Below are 18,518 nucleotides of genomic sequence, written 5' to 3' on the forward strand. Positions count from 1 at the left end.
GTAACCCCAGCACTTTGGGAGGCCAAGGTGGGCGGATCACAAGGTCAGGAGTTCAAGACCAGCCTGGCCAATATGGTGAAACCCCGTCTCTACCAAAAAGACAAAAATTAGTCAGGTGTGGTGGTGGACGCCTGTAGTCCCAGCTACTCAGGAGGCTGAGGCAGGGGAATCACTTGAACCTGGGAGGCGGAGGTTGCAGTGAGCTGAGATTGCGCCACCGTACTCCAGTCTGGGCAAGAGTGAGACTCCATCTCAAAAAAAAAAAAAAAAAAAAATTCAGGCAGTAAGCCAGGCATGGTAGCTTACCCCTGTAATCCCAGCACTTTGGGAAGCAACAGCATGAGGATCACTTGAACTCAGGAGTTCCAGACCAGCCTGGGTAACCTAGTGAGTCCTCATCTCTAAGATAAATCAAAAACTGACATAGGAGGATCACTTGAGCCCGGGAGGTCAAGGCTGTAATAAGCCGTGATTGCGTCCTTCCTGCCTGGGTGACAGAGCAAAGACCTTGTCTCAAAAAAAAAAAAAAAAAAAAAAAAAATTCAGGCAGTTATTCAACTTTTCTGCTGCACTGATAAAAATGCAGTATTACCCTATATGAATTCTGTGAAGATTAAATGAAGAGCTATAGGCCGGGCGCGGTGGTTCACACCTGTAATCTCAGCACTTTGGGAAGCTGAGGCAGGCGGATCACGAGGTCAAGAGATCAAGACCATCCTGGCTAACGTGGTGAAACCCCGTCTCTACTAAAAATACAAAAAATTGGCCAGGCGCGGTGGCTCAAGCCTGTAATCCCAGCACTTTGGGAGGCCGAGACGGGCGGATCACGAGGTCAGGAGATCGAGACCATCCTAGCCAACACGGTGAGATCCCGTCTCTACTAAAAAATACAAAAAACTAGCCGGGCGAGGTGGCAGGCGCCTGTAGCCCCAGCTACTCGGGAGGCTGAGGCAGCAGAATGGCGTAAACCCGGGAGGCGGAGCTTGCAGTGAGCTGAGATCCGGCCACTGCACTCCAGCCTGGGGGACAGAGTGAGACTCCGTCTCAGGAAAAAAAAAAAAAAAAATTAGCAGGGCGTGGTGGCGGGCACCTGAAGTCCCAGCTACTTGGGAGGCTGAGGCAGGAGAATGGTGTGAACCCAGGAGGCGGACCTTGCAGTGAGCTGAGATCACGCTGCTGCACTCCAGCCTGGGCAACAGAGCGAGACTCTGTCTCCAAAAAAAAAAAAAAAAAAAATTAAATAAATAAAAATATCTATAATATGGTACCTAGTATTTACCAGTGAATAAATACTGGTTCTTTCTTTCTACCCCTACCCGTTTTTCTCATTTGCAGTAACAGATACAAAGCAAACATCTCACTGGTGGTTTATTATGCTGTATTCTGTGAGTTTTTAGCTATAATTAGTGAAAGATCTATTAAAGATGAGATGCCTGGAGAGAAGTCAAAGTAGAAAGAGAAAAGGCTTATATGCAAGTAAAGTTCTTAAAAGGGCCCACATTGGAGGTTCATAGCATCTCCAAACAGTCTTAGGACTCGAGGATTAAGCAGCTAATGAAATAGCACACCTAATAAATAACAACACAGTGACTAATAAAATTATTGTTTTTATCATTTTGGAGAGAGAAAATAGGGGAAAAATCACATACATTAACAGTCCATGATGCCAAGCTCCTGAAGAGTAAAAGTTTACCAGCTAAGAGGGATGTTCCCCTCAGTTTGTTTTATCAGTATGAATGAAAAACATCTGCCCCTTTACCAGCAAGTCCTCTACTCAGAAAGAACTGACCCCACGCCAAGTCTGGGAGAGTGACTAGTTCAAGTGTGCAGGGCTGAAGTTTCCAAACACAGCTATTTTCTGTTGTGTATCTTCATCTCAATGGTGACATGGCCACTGCCCAAGGAACTTGTGGCAGAGATCCCAAGGTGAGGCAGCAACAGACGTCTATGAACATTGTGCGTTAACAGTGGCTCAGAGCCTCTAGATTCATAGCTCTGCATGGTGGGCTTCTGCCTTCAACAACTCACTGGGCTTCATGAAGATGCCTTCCATGGCTTTCCAATAGTTGTTCTGACTTGGCTGGGCCATGCCATGCACCTCTTTTTGCCCACTGATAGGTCGACCATATTGTTCTCCTGTGACAGATAGCAGTACCTCAGTGGAAGAGTGTTTGAACCGCACCTCACCATCTCTCACCCAGTAGGGTCCATTACAGAGTACTGTCCAGTCATCCAGATAATCACCTTCACCTTCCTCACCAAAAGCACTCACTTCCTGGAAAACACAGAAGGTAGTAATATTAGCATGGTTGACAAGGGCTTGAAAAGGAGTGGGAGGCAATGGGAAGAAAAAGAAGGCTACCCTGAAGTAAAAAATCAGAGGGGGCCAGGCTCATGCCTGTAATTCGAGCACTTTGGGAGGCTGAGCGGGGCAGATCACTTGAGCCCAGGAGTTTGAGAACAGCCTGGGCAACATGGTGAAACCCTATCCCTAAAAAAATACAAAAGAAATTAGCTGAGGTCAGGAGTTCAAGACCAGCCTGACCGACATGGAGAAGCCGTCTCTACTAAATATACAAAATTAGCTGGGTGTGGTGGCACATGCCTGTAATCCCAGCTACTCGGGAGGCTGAGGCAGGAGAAGTGCTTGAACCCAGAGGCAGAGGTTGCGGTGAGCCGAGATCATGCCATTGCACTCCAGCCTGGGCAACAAGAGCGAAACTCCGGTCTCAAAAAAAAAAAAAGAAAGAAAAGAAAAGAAATTAGCTGGGCATGGTGGCACATGCCTATAGTACCCAGCTACTACAGCTGTCGCCTGAGTCCGGGAGATCAAGGCTGCAATGAGCTGTGATCACACTACTGCACTCCAGCTTGGATGACAGAGCAAGACCCCTTCTCAAAAAAAATAAAAATTAAAAAAAAAAATTCAGCTGCTTTCCAGTGTTTGTTTTTTAGTTTTGTTTTGTTTTTTGAGATGGATTTTTGCTCTTGTTGCCCAGGCTGGAGTGCAATGGCGCAATCTCGGCTCACTGCAACCTCCGCCTCCCAGGTTCAAGCAATTCTCCTGCCTCAGCCTCCCTAGTAGCTGAGATTACAGGCATGTGCCACCACACCTTGCTAACTTTGTATTTTTAGTAGAGACAGGGTTTCTCCATGTTGGTCAGGCTGGTCTCGAACTCCCGACCTCAGGTGATCTGCCCGCCTCAGCCTCCCAAAGTGCTGGGATTACAGGCATGAGCCACCACACCTGGCCATTCCAGTGTTGTTTAAAATAAACCATGAACCATAGAAAAAGACAAAAGACACAAAGTACATAAGAGGAAAAAATTCGTTGTTGTAAGATTATGGTCCATGGTTCCTATCTGAGTTATGGCATCAAAAACAAAGAAAAGAAAAAAAAAGGTTATGGTCCAAACACTTATTTTGCAATTAATACTATAGTTGCCTTATATTTTCTATTACAGTGCTAAAACAGTATTTCTTTCTTTTTGTTTCCTTTGTAAGAGTTAGGATCTTGGCCAGGCACAGTAGCTCACTCCTGTAATCCCAACACTTTGGGAGGGGGAGGCGGGCAGATCGCCTGAGGTCAGCAGTTCAAGACCAGCCTGGCCAACATGGTGAAACCCCATCTCTACTAAAAATACAAAAATTATCCAGGCATTGTGGCAGGCGCCTGTAATCCCAGCTATTCGGGAGGCTGAAGCGGGAGAATCACTTGAACCCGAGAGGCAGAGGTTGCAGTGAGCCGAAGGTTGCAGTGAGCCAAGACTGCACCATTGCACTCCAGCCTGGGCAACAAGAGCAAGACTTTGTCTCAAAAAAAAAAAAAAGTTGGGATCTTGCTCTGTTGCCCAGGCTGTAGTGCAGTGCCTTAAGCGGTCTTACGGCCTCACCTCCTGAGTAGCTAAGACTATAAGACTACAGGCCTATACCACCATACCCAGGTAGTTAAAAGTTTCTTTTGTAGGCAACTGTGTTGCCTTCGCTGGTCTCCAACTCCTGGTCTTAAATGATTCTCCCCACTTGGTCTTTCAAGGTGTTGGGATTATAGGTGTGAGCCACCGTGCTGGCTTTAAAATACTTTATTTTTTGAGATAGCATCTCGCTCTGTCACCCAGGCTGGAGTGCAGTGGCACAATCTCAGCTGTCTGCAACCTCTACCTCCTGGGTTCTAGCGATTCTCATGCCTCAGCCTCCGGAGTAGCGGGGATTACAGGCATGTGCTACCACACCCAGCTAATTTTGGTATTTTTTAATAGAGATGGGGTTTCACAATGTTGACCAGGCTGGTCTCAAACTCCCAGCCTCAAGTGATCCACCCACCTCAGCCTACTAAATTGCTGGGAGTACAGGCATGAGCCACCACTTTCAGCCCTTAAAATACTTTGTATCTCTTATTTGACTTTATTACTGCTTCATTCTCTTAAATAGATTTTAAATGACCTGATGACAAGTTCAAAAGGGAATGGACTATGGGAGTCAGGGTGACCTTGAATCTCAACTTGATCCCTTCCTCTGTAAATCCTTTGAGCGTTTGTTTTCTCCTCTATAAAATGATCACAGTATCACCTTATAGAGCAATTGTGAGAATTAAATGAGATAGCAAATATTAACTCAGCAAAACATAGCAAGTTCTCTATACTCTTTCTTTCTAATAAGGCAGTGAGAGAGAGAGCAAGTTCTCTATATTCTACTCCTCATCTAAATTCCATCATCCTTAAGGCCAAATATTCAGTTTCTATACAATGGCAATTGAAAAATTACTGATTATTTCAGAAGCATGAGAGTGTGTGTGTGTGTATACACTCTACTTGATAAAACTGTTTCCCAGGAGGATACCAGTATGTAATTCTGATACTGCTATATTTGTATACTGGAATTGAAGTTCAATACATGGATGGCAGATGGTGGGAACAAGGTATCTTACTGTTGGAGTGGGAATTTACAAATTAGCACAGGGAGGAGGCTAGGATGACCTATGTGGTAACGGATTACAGCTAAAGACATCAGCCGCCGGGCCCGGTGGCTCACGCCTGTAATCCCAGCACTTTGGGAGGCTGAGGCAGACGGATCACAAGGTCAGGAGATGGAGACCATCCTGGCTAACATGGTGAAACCCCATCTCTACTAAAAATACAAAAAAATTAGCCGGGCGTGGTGGTGGGCACATATAGTCCCAGCTACTTGGGAGGCTGAGGCAGGAGAATGGTGTGAACCCGGGAGGCGGAGCTTGCAGTGAGCCGAGATGGCGCCATTGCACTCCAGCCTGGGCAACAGAGCAAGAGTCTAAATATATATATACATACATCAATAAGAACCCTAGCTAGCCACAGTGGGGCATGCCTGTATTCCCAGCTACTTGAAAGGTTGAGGCAAGAGGACTGCTTGAGCCAAGAAGTTTGAGGCTCTAGTGCACTATGATCACACCTGTGAGTAGCCACTGCACTCCAGCCTGGATAACATAGAAAGAACCCATCTTAAGAAAAAAAAAGAAAAAGAAACCTCATTTAACTTAATATAGATACAGATGGCTATACAAATAAAAATTTATAGATATGTACATATACATGAGTAAGCATACACAGATACAGTTTTTTTTTTATTTATTTATTTTTTTTGAGATGGAGTCTCACCCTGTCACCCAGGCTGGAGTGCAATAGTGCAATCTCGGCTCACTGCAACCTCCATCTCCCAGGTTCAAACGATTCTCCTACCTCAGCCTCCCGAGTAGCTGGGATTACAGGCGCCCGCCACCATGCCCAGCTAATTTTTGTACTTTAGTAGATACCGGGTTTCACCATGTTGGCCAGGCTAGTCTCGAACTCCTGACCTCGTGATCCGCCTGCCTCGGCCTCCCAAACTGCTGGGATTACAGGCGTGAGCCACTGCGCCCGGCCTACAGTTCTTTATTCTGTCAAGTGAGAGGGTCTAAAAGAAACACTCCAGTAACAACAAGCTTACATAAGGCCTAGAACTTGGTTTTAATATCATTCTCCAATAAAAGAAAGCAGAGCTCCTTGGAGAAATAGCTGATTATAGTACTGGAGCAAGAAATAAACAAGATAAGTCTGGAGCATCTTTTGGTGCCAGAAAGGAAAGAAGTGCTTTAAAGTGCACTCACATATACACACACACACAATGGGATACTGTCAAATGGACACAAAGCCAGCTGAAAGAATTCCTGATGGCCAAAGTTGGAAAAATTTGAGCAACAAAATATAGTAGTATTAGATTACAACAAAGTATAAACTATCCATGAGTTTATGCTAATGTAAATAACTGAATAAATAAATTGGGGAAAAGAGACAAATCCCCCATATGGAAAAATCCCAAATAAAATATGTAGATATTCCACCCTAAGGTAGAGAGAGTGTAACTCTCCAGTCTGTAAGAGTGAAATGCGCATAGTGACTTCCTTCCAAAAAGTGTATGGAAAGGGGGAAAATGAAGAGAGTAACTTTACAGGAGAAACCTAACCAACAAACACTACTTCAGCCAGGTAATCAAGGTCAACATCAACAGTCACAAATCATAAAGACAGTATGTACCCCTGATATGATGGGATAAAAATGGCACTTTACCTCAGTGATCTTCCTCTCAAACCCTTTATAAGTCCAGTCTAATCACAAGAAAAACAGACAAATTCCAATAGAGGGGCAATCTACAATACACCTGACCAGCACTCCTCAAAGCTGTCAAGGTCATCAAAAACTAGGGAAGTCTGAAAAACTGTCCCAGCCACAACAGCCTAATGAGACATGGCAAGTATATGTAATGTGGTATTTTGGAACGGAAAAAGAACATTAGGTAAAAACTAAGGGACCAGACACGGAGACCTCACACCTGTAATCCCAGCACTTTGGGAGGCCAAGGCAGGTGGATCACGAGGTCAGGAGTTCGAGACCAGCCTGGACAACTTGGTGAAACCCCGTCTCTACTGAAAATACAAAAAGCAGCCAGGCGTGGTGGCAGGTGCCTGAAATCCCAGTTACTCAGGAGGCTGTGGCAGGAGAATAGCTTGAACCTGGGAGGCGGAGGTTGCAGTGAGCCGAGATCGTGCCAGTGCACTCCAGCCTGGGAGAAAGCGAGACTCTGTCTCAAAAAAAAAAAAAAAAAAAAAAAAACTAAGGGAATCAGGAAAAAACTATGGACTTTAGTTAATAAAACTGTATCAATATTGCTTCATTAAATGTAGCAAATTTACCCTTCCAAGGTAAGATGTTAATAAGGAAAACTGTATACAGGGGGTGGGGATAGGGAAGGAGTCATTAAGGGGTCCACATCCCCTGATAACCCAAGGCTTAAAACAGTGGCACAAGGCCGGGCACAGTGGCTTATGCCTGTAATCCCAGCACTTTGGGACACTGAAGGGGGCAGATAGCTTGAGCTCAGGAGTTTTGAGACCAGCCTGGGCAACATGGCAAAAACCCGTATCTACAAAAAAAATACGAAAATTAGCCAGGCGTGGTGGCATGAGCCTGTAGTGAGGGCTGAGGTGGGAGAACTGCTTGAGCCCAGGAGGCTGAGGCTGCAGTGAGCAAGATCACACCACTGCACTACAGCCTGGGTGACAGAGCGAGACTCCGTCTCAAAAAATAATAAATAAATAAATAAAAACAAAAAACATAAGTGACACAATAGCAAATCCATTTTCCTAATGTAACTAGTTAGCATCATTTAAAAAAAACTACAATTTGGAAAACATTGGGTTTCTTTATTACCGGATATCAGAACTTATGATATGCTAATGTATATCCAGTCTGTCTATACTTCCCATTTCTTGATTTGGTTTAGTTGTTGTCTCCACTTTGTCCAGAAACGATTTTCTTCACACTTACAAAACAGAGCCAGGCGGGTGCAGTGGCTCATGCCTATAATCCCAACATTTTCAGGAGGCCAAGGCCAGTGGATCACCTGAGGTCAGGAGTTCGAGACCAGCCTGACCAATATGGTGAAAACCCATCTCTACTAAAAATACAAAAATTAGGCCAGGAACAGTGGCTCGCGCTCGTAATCCTAGCACTTTGGGAGGCCAAGGTGGGCAAATCACAAGGTCAGGAGTTCAAGACCAGCCTGGCCAACATAGTGAAACCCCATCTCTACTAAAAATACAAAAAAAAAAAATTAGTCGAGTGTAGTGGCACATGCCTATAGTCCCAGCCACTCGGGAGGTTGAGGTGGGAGAACCGCTTGAACCCAGGAGGCAGAGGTTGCAGTGAGCTGAGACCATGCCATTGCACTCCAGCCTGGATGACAGAGTGAGACTCCATCTCAAAAATAAAAAAAAAATACAAAAATTAGCCAGGCATGGTGGCATGCACCTGTAATCCCAGCAACCCAGGAGACTAAGGCAGGAGACTTTCTTGAAGCCGGAGGCAGAGGTTGCACTAAGCCAAGATCATGCCACTGCACTGCAGCCTGGGTGACAGAGAGACACTTCATCTCAGAAACAAAAAAATAAAAACAAAAAAACCTCACACAAAAACAGAGCCATTTCCCCAGTTCTGCACAAAGGAGAACAGCTACACCTAGAAAAGAAACAATTAAGAACCAAGAGATCAAACAAGCACCCACTGAGTAATGCAGAGCAGCAACAATCCATCGAAAGCCACCTCACCTGGTTTCCAGAAAGAGGTGAAGTGAAGTGGTGACTATGGAGGTTTCGGCCAGTGTTGACATGTGTCAACCGGATGGGCTGGCCACACTTGATGGGGGTTCCCCTCTCACACACTGTGGCAGTCTTCCCCCGTATCCTCCAGTAACTGTTGCTGTCATCCACAGAGGTTACACCTGTCACTGACTGCTGCCCACTACCTGCAGTTAAGAAAAGAAAGACAACTCTCTTTCTCTACCATGGACAACATGCTCAGAGACAGAAGCTCGAGGGTGCTCAAGATTCAGCTTCACCTGTAACCCACCATGACCAAGGAAGACACGCTGCTGGAGGTGTAATGGATTATTAATGCTGCTTTACAAGAGGCTGAAGACCACCCTCAGCCATGATGGCCTAGCAGGTGGAACCTGAAAAGCTGCCAAAGCCTTAGACAAGGGCCAAGCCCATCTTTGTGTGCTTGCATCCAAATGTGAAGAGCCTATGTATATCAAGCTAGGGGTGGCTCTTTGTGCTGAACACAAAATCAACCCAATTAAGGTTGATGACCTCAAGAAACCAGAGAAATGGGTAAGCCTCTGGAAAACTGACAAGACAAGGAAAACTTTGTAAAGTGGTTGGTTGCAGTTGTGTCACAGTGAAGGGCTATGGCAAAGAATTTCAGGTCAAGGATGTGACAGTGTACTTCAAATGTAAGAAATCAACAAATAAATTTGGTACCCATTCCTCAAAAAAAAATGGCAAGTGAGCTCAACCTCACCCTTATTGCCTATGGCCAATATTGTACCCTGTGTCATAAAACAGGCAAGAAGGGGTGGGGAGAAAAATGCTATGCTTGGCAATATTTTTTGTTCTACAACATTAAAATATTTATAAAAAATACAAAATGTGCTGGGTGTGGTGGCTCACGCTTGTAATTCCAGCACTTTGGGAGGCTGAGGCAGGTAGATCAGGAAGTCAGGAGTTCAAAACCAGTCCCACCAACACAGTGAAACCCCGTCTCTACTGAAAATACAAAAATTAGCTGGGCATGGTGGCGGCGGCCTGTAATCCCGGCTACTTGGGAGGCTGAGGCAGGAGAATCACTTGAACCCAGGAAGCGGGGGTTGCAGTGAGCCGAGATTGCGCCACTGCCCTCCAGCCTGGGTGACAGAGCCAGACTCTGTCTCAAAAAAAAAAAACTGTGTCTACATAATACTAGTTATTATATGATGAAGTATACTTAAGGGTATGTCATATCAGAAAATTGTTAAGAGTTTGCATCAGCCGGGCGCGGTGGCTCACGCCTGTAACCCCAGCACTTTGGGAGGCCGAGGCGGGCGGATCACGAGGTCAGGAGATCGAGACCATCCTGGCTAACATGGTGAAACCCCGTCTCTACTAAAAATGCAAAAAATTAGCCGGGCGAAGCGGCGGGCGCCTGTAGTCCCAGCTACTCGGGAGGCTGAGGCAGGAGAATGGCGTGAACCCGGGAGGCGGAGCTTGCAGTGAGCCGAGATCGCGCCACTGCACTCCAGCCTGGGCGACTAAGCGAGACTCTGTCTCAAAAAAAAAAAAAAAAAAAAAAAAAAGAGTTTGCATCAAAGGATATCCAAGGCACAAATTTATGTAGAGTTTTTTGAGGCACAGGCAGTACTAACCTGCAGACACTAGCCTGGATAGCCCCTAATGTGTCTAATCGCATAATTTTAACATGTTTGTAATATTATTCATGTTCATTAACTATTACGATAAAAATGTTTATTTTTCGGTCGGGCATGGTGGCTCACGCCTATAATCCCAGCACTTTGGGAGGCCAAGGCAGGCGGATCACAAGGTCAGAAGATCGAGACCATGGTGAAACCCCGTCTCCATTAAAAATACAAAAAATTAGCCGGGCGCAGTGGTGGGTGCCTGTAGTCCCAGCTACTCAGGAGGCTGAGGCAGGAGAATGGCGTGAACACGGGAGGCAGAGCTTGCAGTGAGCCGAGACTGTGCCACTGCACTCCAGCCTGGGCAACAGAGACTCCGTTTCAAAAAAAAAAAAAAAAGTTTATATTTCACAATTAAAATGAGACTACTTTATATTGCCAACTTTAATCTAAGCAGGCATCTCTGACCAAGTTGGCCATCATCTGACCAACTCCCACGAGTGGTCAATTATTATAAAAGTATTCTTTGGCCGGGCGCGGTGGCTCAAGCCTGTAATCCCAGCACTTTGGGAGGCCGAGATGGGCGGATCACGAGGTCAGGAGATCGAGACCATCCTGGCGAACACCGTGAAACCCCATCTCTACTAAAAAATACAAAAAACTAGCCGGGTGAGGTGGCGGGCGCCTGTAGTCCCAGCTACTCGGGAGGCTGAGGCAGGAGAATGGCGTGAACCCGGGAGGCGGAGCTTGCAGTGAGCTGAGATCCGGCCACTGCACTCCAGCCTGGGCAACAGAGCGAGACTCCGTCTCAAAAAAAAAAAAAAAAAAAAAAAGTATTCTTTGAGCAGGGCACAGTGGCACACGCCTGTAATCCTAGCACTTTGGGAGGCTGAGGCAAGCAGAACACAAGGTCAGGAGTTCGAAACCAGCCTGGCCAACATGGTGAAACCCTGTATCTACAAAAAATATAAAAATTAGCTGGGCGTGGTCGCACGCGCCTGTAATCCCAACTATTTGGGAGGCTGAGGCAGAAGAATTGCTTGCATCTGGGAGGCGGAGGTTGCAGCGAGCCGAGATCACGCCACCGCACTCCAGCCTGAGTGGCCAGGAGAGAGACTGTCTCAAAAAAAAAAAAAAGTATCCTTGGAGGTCTGGCACAGTGGCTCATGCCTGTAATCCAAGCGCTTTGGGAGGCTGAGGTGGGAGGATCCCTTGAGTCCTGGAGTTCGAGACCAGCCTCAGCAACATAACAAAATCTGGTCTCTAAAAAAAAAAAAAAAAAGACATATATATATATATATATATACTTTTTTTTTTTTTTTTGAGACAGGGTCCCTCTGTCACTCAGGCTGGAGTGCAGTGGTATGATCACAGCTTACCACAGCCTTGACTTCCCAGGCTCAGGTGATCCTCCTACCTCAGCCTCCCAAGTAGCTGGGATTTCAGGCACCTGCCACCACACCCGGCTAATTTTTCTATTTTTTGTAGAGATGGGTTTTTGCCATGTTGCCCAGGCTGGTCTCGAATTCCTGGGCTCAAGCAATCCAACTGCCTCAGGCTCCCAAAGTGCTAGGATTACAGGTGTGAGCCACCATACCCAGCCTAAAAAAATTTTTTTTATATTTAAGAGAAAAAAAAGAGGCTGGGTACAGTGGATCACCGTCAATACCAGCACTTTGGGAGGTCAAGGTGGGCAGATCGCTTGAGCCCAGGATTTCAAGACCAAGCTCAGGCAACTGACAAAACTCCATCTCTACAAAAGACCCAAAAAATTAATCAGGTGTGGTGGGGTGCACTTGCAGTCCCAGCTACTCAGGAGGCTGAGATCTGAGGATTGCTTGGGCCCAAGAGGTCAAGGCTGCAATGAGTCATGATTGTGTCACTGCACCTCAGCTTGGATGACAGAGTAAGACTCTGTTTCTTAATTTCTTTCTTTTTTTTGAGAGAGAGTCTGTTCTGTCACCAGGCTGGAGTGCAGTGGTGCGATCTCGGCTCACTGCAACCTCCAATTCTCTGGTTCAAGTGATTCTCCTGCCTTGGTCTCCCATGTCTCTTAAGGAAAGAAAAAATCTAGCTACAGGATTTAAAAAGCTGGGGTGGGGGGCTGCGGTATACAAATAATCGCTGATAGCTAATGTGTGTTACTAAGACTGCTCAGCACCACAGTGTGTGAGGACTTACTGGGTATCTAGCACTGACCTAAGTCCTTTGTTTGAATATTCTTATTTGACATCTACATTTGCTGAAGTAGGTATTATTATCCCCAGCATACCCAAGGTCACACAACTCTAAGAAACAAGGCTGGGACTGAATGAACCTAGACAGCCCGACTCTAGAACTAACACTCTTAACCATTCTGCACCATATCTCATTAAGATCATATTTCTTCCAAAAGCTTTAAATTGTCAGGTTTCCCCAAACGAGCTACTCTCATAAACACCGGGGATACCCTCTTTCCTAGACTTCATTCACTACCCAGGTCTTTGAAAGCATTCGTATTTCCCAGATACTTTCCTCTAATAGTTTTACCTGTTCCTTCTAGCTTTGCTTTCAGCTCCATGGCCTTGCCTGACAAAAGACTTTTGATATTTCACTTTTACCACGTATACCATTATGCCTCATGCCAGTTACACGGGTAAATATAGCCAACTATCAGCTCCTTTCTACTGTCTCCTTCCACTCAGCTCATGACTTTATTATATCTTTCTTTTTCAGAAAAGCCAAACCAAGTCTCCCTTCCTACTTCTGGTTACTGCCTTACAGCTCTCTGGGGTCCTCACAGCCACGCTTCACTACTAAACCATGGTCTACATTTTGTCTCCCACATTTTCTGCTTTCTATTCAACCCTTCACTTCCTCCTCCAAATCCTTATACCTTGGGATTATCCAAAGTTCTATGCCTGGCCTTCATATATTTCCACCTGTAGTTCTTAAATTGCTGAGGGTCAGGACAAAAGCATTTGTATTTTTAACAAGTTTCTCAAGTTATTCATATTGATCCCAGATTGAGAACCACAGTTCATCCTGGGCAATTTCATCCACTACCCTGACATTTTCAACCACAGTCTGTACAAGATGTTGTATTTAATGTTGTATCTAATGTGGTATCTCAGGCTCAGCAGAGATCCCTTTTCTGAGCTTCAGACTGAACCTGGTTCCCAAATCTGGCTGTCCATCAGAACCACCTGAAGAGCTTTTTAAACCTACAGATTGCTACTGCCAAGCCTCTGTCCACCTCCACTCTAATTCAGTAGATCCAAAGTTGGAAACCAAAGCAAATTAAAAAATAAGCCTGACAACATGTTAGGTGTTCACTGAATGGGTGCTAGGATTATTAAGACATCGCAGTGATGATAACTCACGTCCTTGCCTAGTCTAACTGATCAGATAGGTTTTGGGAATCATGAACCAGACTAGCCCACCTGACAGAACTCTTTCCTCCCTCAGCAAACAGCATCATCAGTCATCCAAGATAGAATTCTACCAGCTATCTTAGATGCCTCTCACATCTCACTAGCTGACCTTCATTCTTTTTTTGTTTGCTTATCTTTTTTTTTCAGGCAGATAAGACTTTCTTTTTTTGGTCTGTTTTTATTATATTGTAATCTTCTTGACTGATTGTCACTACCGAATCTCCTGCAGGTAGTACAATTCTAGTCATATAGTAGGAACTCATTAAGACCTATGCTGAATGAATGAATTCAAATAACTTATTATTAAACATTTTAATTTCAAATACTTAAAAAAAAAAAGTTTCTGTGCAATTCCTGTCACTGCTCCAAGTTCCTTACAAGAAGGAGGTTCAGATTTGGGTAGAAGGGGCCCAAAAGATAGGAATTAAGGAGCAAGTGTAAGATGCAGAAGAGCTGGAAGACAAAGGGTTGTAGTCAACGAGTGAGCTCTTGGAGTTTAAAGTTTCAGATACAGTACTTACTGTTACTTTAAAATTTCAGACACAGCACTTCCTGTAATTTTCTTGTCTGTCTCTAAAGCAGGCTTTGAACCTGGATAGATTTGGATAGAACCCCGACTTTGACATTTGCTAGCTGCAAGGCTTTGAATAAACGATTTAATTTCTCTGCGTCTGTTAACTCATCTGTGAAATGAGGATAACAATAGTATCACCTTACATGAATGTTAATAAGCGGAAAAAGTACATAGATAACGTGCCTGGCCTGTAGTTCACCAAATATTAGGTGGTGTTGCGATTAAGATGCCTTAGAACAACTCAGTTCTCCGACTCTCCAGACCTGAGGAACCTTCCCAGGGAACACCTAACCTTCCCAGACCACACCCTCAGATTTTCTTTAGGCCCCGCCCCTCCAGATACTCCCAGGCCTCCCTAGCCCACCCGAGCCCGATCCCCAGCATTACCTGACCCATAGCGCACGTCGTGTGAGTGCAGTCGGACGTTGTGGCGCGTATTGAGTAGCTTTACCACGGAGCCGCAAGTAACGACAGCCAGGCTGGACGCACCCACAGCGCTCCACAAACACCCCAATAACAGTAGAGGTACTACAGCCATCCTAGCTGTATCACGGAACCCCATATCTTCGAAGAAAACGCGGCCCCTCCCCGGAACCGGAAGCTGAAGACGATACCACGGAGAGAAGGAAGTGAAGAAGCCCGAGTCTGATCTTTATGGTTTATCTGGCTAGAGCGGCCTGAGAAACAGGCTGAGCCTGGTTACTTACGATACTCTCGCTCTGTTCCAGGGGCTCAGTAACAGCTGCCTTCCTGAGCCGCTTCGGTTACCGTTCGCACCCACGGGACGAAAGCTCCCGAGAGCGGGAGAGAGAACAAGAAATGGCCCACCCACTCCCGGTGACAGAGAGCCGGAAATGACGTAGCACGTTGACGCAGCGGCGGCGGCGGCGGCGGCGGCGGCGGAGGGGCAGTGCGGTGGGTCCGTAGTATCTTTTCCCAGTCTCGGTTCAACGACTCCATTTTTCCTCGGTGGGGGCTTAGCGCACCGGAGGAGCCGCGGACTTCAGGCAAGTAAAGTTCCGACTGGGGAGCGTGTTTCTCGCAGGAGTCAGGTGGGGAACCGGGCTCCTAGGGCCTGGTCCCGTAAGGGAAGAGGCAATGGGGAGCCGTATGTGGGAAGAAGGGGGGGCCTGGCCTTCCCTGCTCTATGGGGGGAAGGGGGAGGAAAGCGCTGCAGTTGCTCAGAGTCTGAAAGCTTTTCCCAGCCCGGTAACACCCGGAACCCGTGAATTGGGTGGCATGTTGAATCAACAGGCTTCCTAGCATCCAGTCCTTCTCTCCGCAGATTTTTAAAACTGGGCCACGCGAAAGGATTGGGGATAGAAGGGACCTGGGGCTTCTGAACCAGGATCAGGTGATAGAGTTGTTTGTTCTGAGGTTATGAATCCTATGGAGCTTTCAGCAGCTCGGTCATCAGGCTAGAGGGCGATGCCAAATTCCAGCTCTTTACATGTTGCTGAATAATACAAATAGAACTTTTTTTGGATAGTTGCATCCTTCATCCCTTTCTAAAGATCGAAGGTGTTGTAGAAGTACCTAAAGCCCGTCCATTCTCCGTAGATTCATTTCCTCAAACGTTTGCCAGAGGCCTATCATGAACATCAAAATGAGTTATTAAGTCAAAACTCGTCTTCTAGTTTCTGCCTTTCTCCTCAGGCACTCGTTTGAACCAGCTGGAGAAGTTAATTTTCCTGGGTTGTTGCAAGAACTGATACTTATTTCACAGGCCTAAGATCTCTGGAAATACTTCCATGGAAATTCACTGTATCAGAAGTAACAAGGGTGTATGAAGCTACATCATTAATGAGCATTAGGGAATGTGAACAATATTGAATTTGATTAATTTCTTCGGAAAAATGTCTGGTTCCACTGTTTATCTGAAAGATACCAGTTAGTAAGTCTTCGGTGTTTTGATTACAGAAGCATGACTGCTCTTCCATCAGCTGTGAATTTAGAGCCCTTTTTCATGAGTAATGTCCCTTTCACCAGTACAAGTACATTTTTATTCACTTGGCTTGTGTGGCTGCTAGATTGGATTAGCATAGCCTTGCGACTCTTAAGAGGTTTTAACTTCATCAGGAGATTAATTACATCAGAAATTGGTGCAGTCTGGAGAAGCTTAGTGGAATTTTACAGTTCTTCCTCTGAAAGCCTACCTAGAGTGGTGGAAACATGATGTTTATAGGCAAATACGTTTGCCCTGCTTCTATTTTCTTGATCTTAATAAATGGCACTACCATCAATCCTGCCTATAATCCTTGCCTTCCTTCCTCTCCACTATTTCCCAATAAAATCAGTCACCAAATCCTGTCTCTCCATGAAACTGTTCCCATCAGCATACAAATTACGTTCTGGTATCCTTCACATCCCTCTCCAACTACCATGCCAATTTTTAAAATTTCCATTCATAGATTTCTACCTGTATCACTGTATCAACTCAGCTTTCTTACCCTTTATTCAATCTTCATTTCATATCAATCTGGCTTCTCTTCTGCCCACTCCTTTTTTTTTTTTTTTTTTTGGGGGGGGGCATTTTCTTGCTCTGTTGCCCAGGTTGGAGTGCAGTGGCCCCATCATAGCTCACTGCCACCTGGAACTCCGGAGCTCAAGCAATCCTCCTAAGGTAGCTTCTAGTAATCAAGTGCCACCGCATCTACTTTGCCCACTCCATTGAAGTTGCCCTTATCTAGGTCACCAGTGACTTCTATGTTGCCAAATTCAATGGATACTTTGTTCTCATCTTTCTCTGTCTCTGCAATATTCAAGGTAGTTACTCCTGTCTCCAAACTTTCATCTTGGCTTTATTGACATTTCATTCTTGGATTTTCTCCATTTCTCTGGCTGTTCCTTCTGAGTCTCATTTGCTAGCCACCTTTGCTCTCTATCTGATGTCTAAATGTTGGAGCTGGTCACGGTGGCTCACGCCTGTAATCCCAGCACTTTGGGAGGTCGAGGCGGGCGGATCACTTGAGGTCAGGAGTTCAAGACCAGCCTGGCAAACATGGTAAAACCCCATCTCTACTAAAAATACAAAAACTAGCTGGGCATGGTGACATGCCTGTAATCCCAGCTACTTGGAAGGCTGAGGCAGGAGAATCACTTGAACCCAGGAGGCAGAGGTTTGCAGTGAGCAGAGATTGTGCCACTGCCCTCCAGCATGGGCAACAAAACAAGACTCCATCTCAAAATATATGTGTATATATATATATGTTGGAATTCTCACAGGAATCCTGGGCCCTCTACATGCTTCCCTTTAGGTGACCCAGCCCCATGGCTTTAATTACCACCTGAAAGTTGGCAACTCCAAAGTTTAAATCTCTAGTCCAGCCTTCTCCTCTGTGTTCCAGAATCACACGTCAAAAATGCCTGTTTAATTATCTCCATTTGGATATTTCTTAGGCACCCCAAAGCTAACATAATCAAAAGAAAGTTTTGGTTTTCTTATCATTCCAAACCTTATCCTCCCATTTTACTGAGTGATACTCCTATCCACAGGGTTACCGAAGACAGACCTATGAGAATCATCTTTGTTCTTCGCCTTTACTACTCCTCTTTCCCAGTCTTTTAGTAAGTCCTGTCACTTCCACTTCTAGAATGTTTTTGTAGTCTGTCTTCTCTTCTCCATCTTCACTGCTACCACCCTATTCCAAGCCACCACCATCTTTTGCTTGGGCTACCACAACGATATCCTCAGTTTTCCCTGGTTTCCACTCAGATCTTCTTCCAGTTCATTTTACATGTAACAGAATTGGATCAGAGCAGATCATGTCATTTCCCTACTTAAAACTCTCCAGTGACTTTCCATGGCCTTTACACCCTGCTTGAGGATACCTCTCATAGACCGCTGCCTTCACCATGCTCTAGTGCCATCAGCCTTAGGACATCACCTATTATATACCATATTCTTGCCCACTTTCTCTACTGGAATCTCTCCCCCTGGTTCTACAGGTCATATTCTATCTGTTGACATCTCAGCCTAAGTAAACTCACTTTAGATGAGATGAAAATATGTATTTCCTTCTTAGCTCTTAGAGCAAGGTTTATTTTATTTGTTGCCAGTGTGTCTCCTGCACCAGAATATGGGCATCCTAGGGGCATGGACCTTGTCTTGTATGTGCCTGGCATGTGGTAGGCTCTCATTAAATACATATTTATGCCAGGCATGGTGGCTCATGCCTATAATCCCAACACTTTGGGAGGCCGAGGTGGGCAGATCACCTGAGGTCAGGAACTCGAGACCAGGCTGGCCAACATGGTGAAACCCCATCTCTGTTAAAAATACAAAGAAA

At 45.5% G+C, this 18,518-nt stretch overlaps 2 protein-coding genes across 2 annotated transcripts in view; one reads left to right on the top strand and one right to left on the bottom strand.

The window, feature by feature from the left end:
- Positions 1-1,591: 1,591 nt before the first annotated feature.
- Positions 1,592-15,061, bottom strand: SDF2 (stromal cell derived factor 2). The gene is made up of 3 exons (XM_025362565.1): positions 14,617-15,061; positions 8,618-8,814; positions 1,592-2,275 (listed from the first exon to the last, which is right to left on the bottom strand). Exons 1-3 carry the CDS (start codon positions 14,789-14,791, stop codon positions 1,988-1,990), a joined length of 660 nt encoding a protein of 219 aa, XP_025218350.1. The 5' UTR covers positions 14,792-15,061; the 3' UTR covers positions 1,592-1,987.
- Positions 15,062-15,088: 27 nt separating this feature from the next.
- Positions 15,089-18,518, top strand: part of SUPT6H (SPT6 homolog, histone chaperone) — a 44,845-nt gene continuing 41,415 nt past the window's right edge. The window contains exon 1 of the mRNA XM_025362567.1: positions 15,089-15,240. The gene's annotated coding sequence lies outside the window, so the exon portion shown is untranslated. The remainder of the gene's footprint in view (positions 15,241-18,518) is intronic.

Source organism: Theropithecus gelada, chromosome 16 (assembly GCF_003255815.1).
Source record: "Theropithecus gelada isolate Dixy chromosome 16, Tgel_1.0, whole genome shotgun sequence".
NCBI classification, from domain to species: domain Eukaryota; kingdom Metazoa; phylum Chordata; class Mammalia; order Primates; family Cercopithecidae; genus Theropithecus; species Theropithecus gelada.

Bases quoted from the DNA above. Each gene is read 5' to 3' on its own strand.
- SDF2 (XM_025362565.1), bottom strand. From the start codon at position 14,791: ATGGGGTTCCGTGATACAGCTAGGATGGCTGTAGTACCTCTACTGTTA. The intron at 8,815-14,616 runs GTAATGCTGGGG...TCTTAACTGCAG, and splicing joins CGACGTGCGCTATGGGTCAG to GTAGTGGGCAGCAGTCAGTG. The intron at 2,276-8,617 runs GTGAGGTGGCTT...TGTGTTTTCCAG, and splicing joins CACCTCTTTCTGGAAACCAG to GAAGTGAGTGCTTTTGGTGA.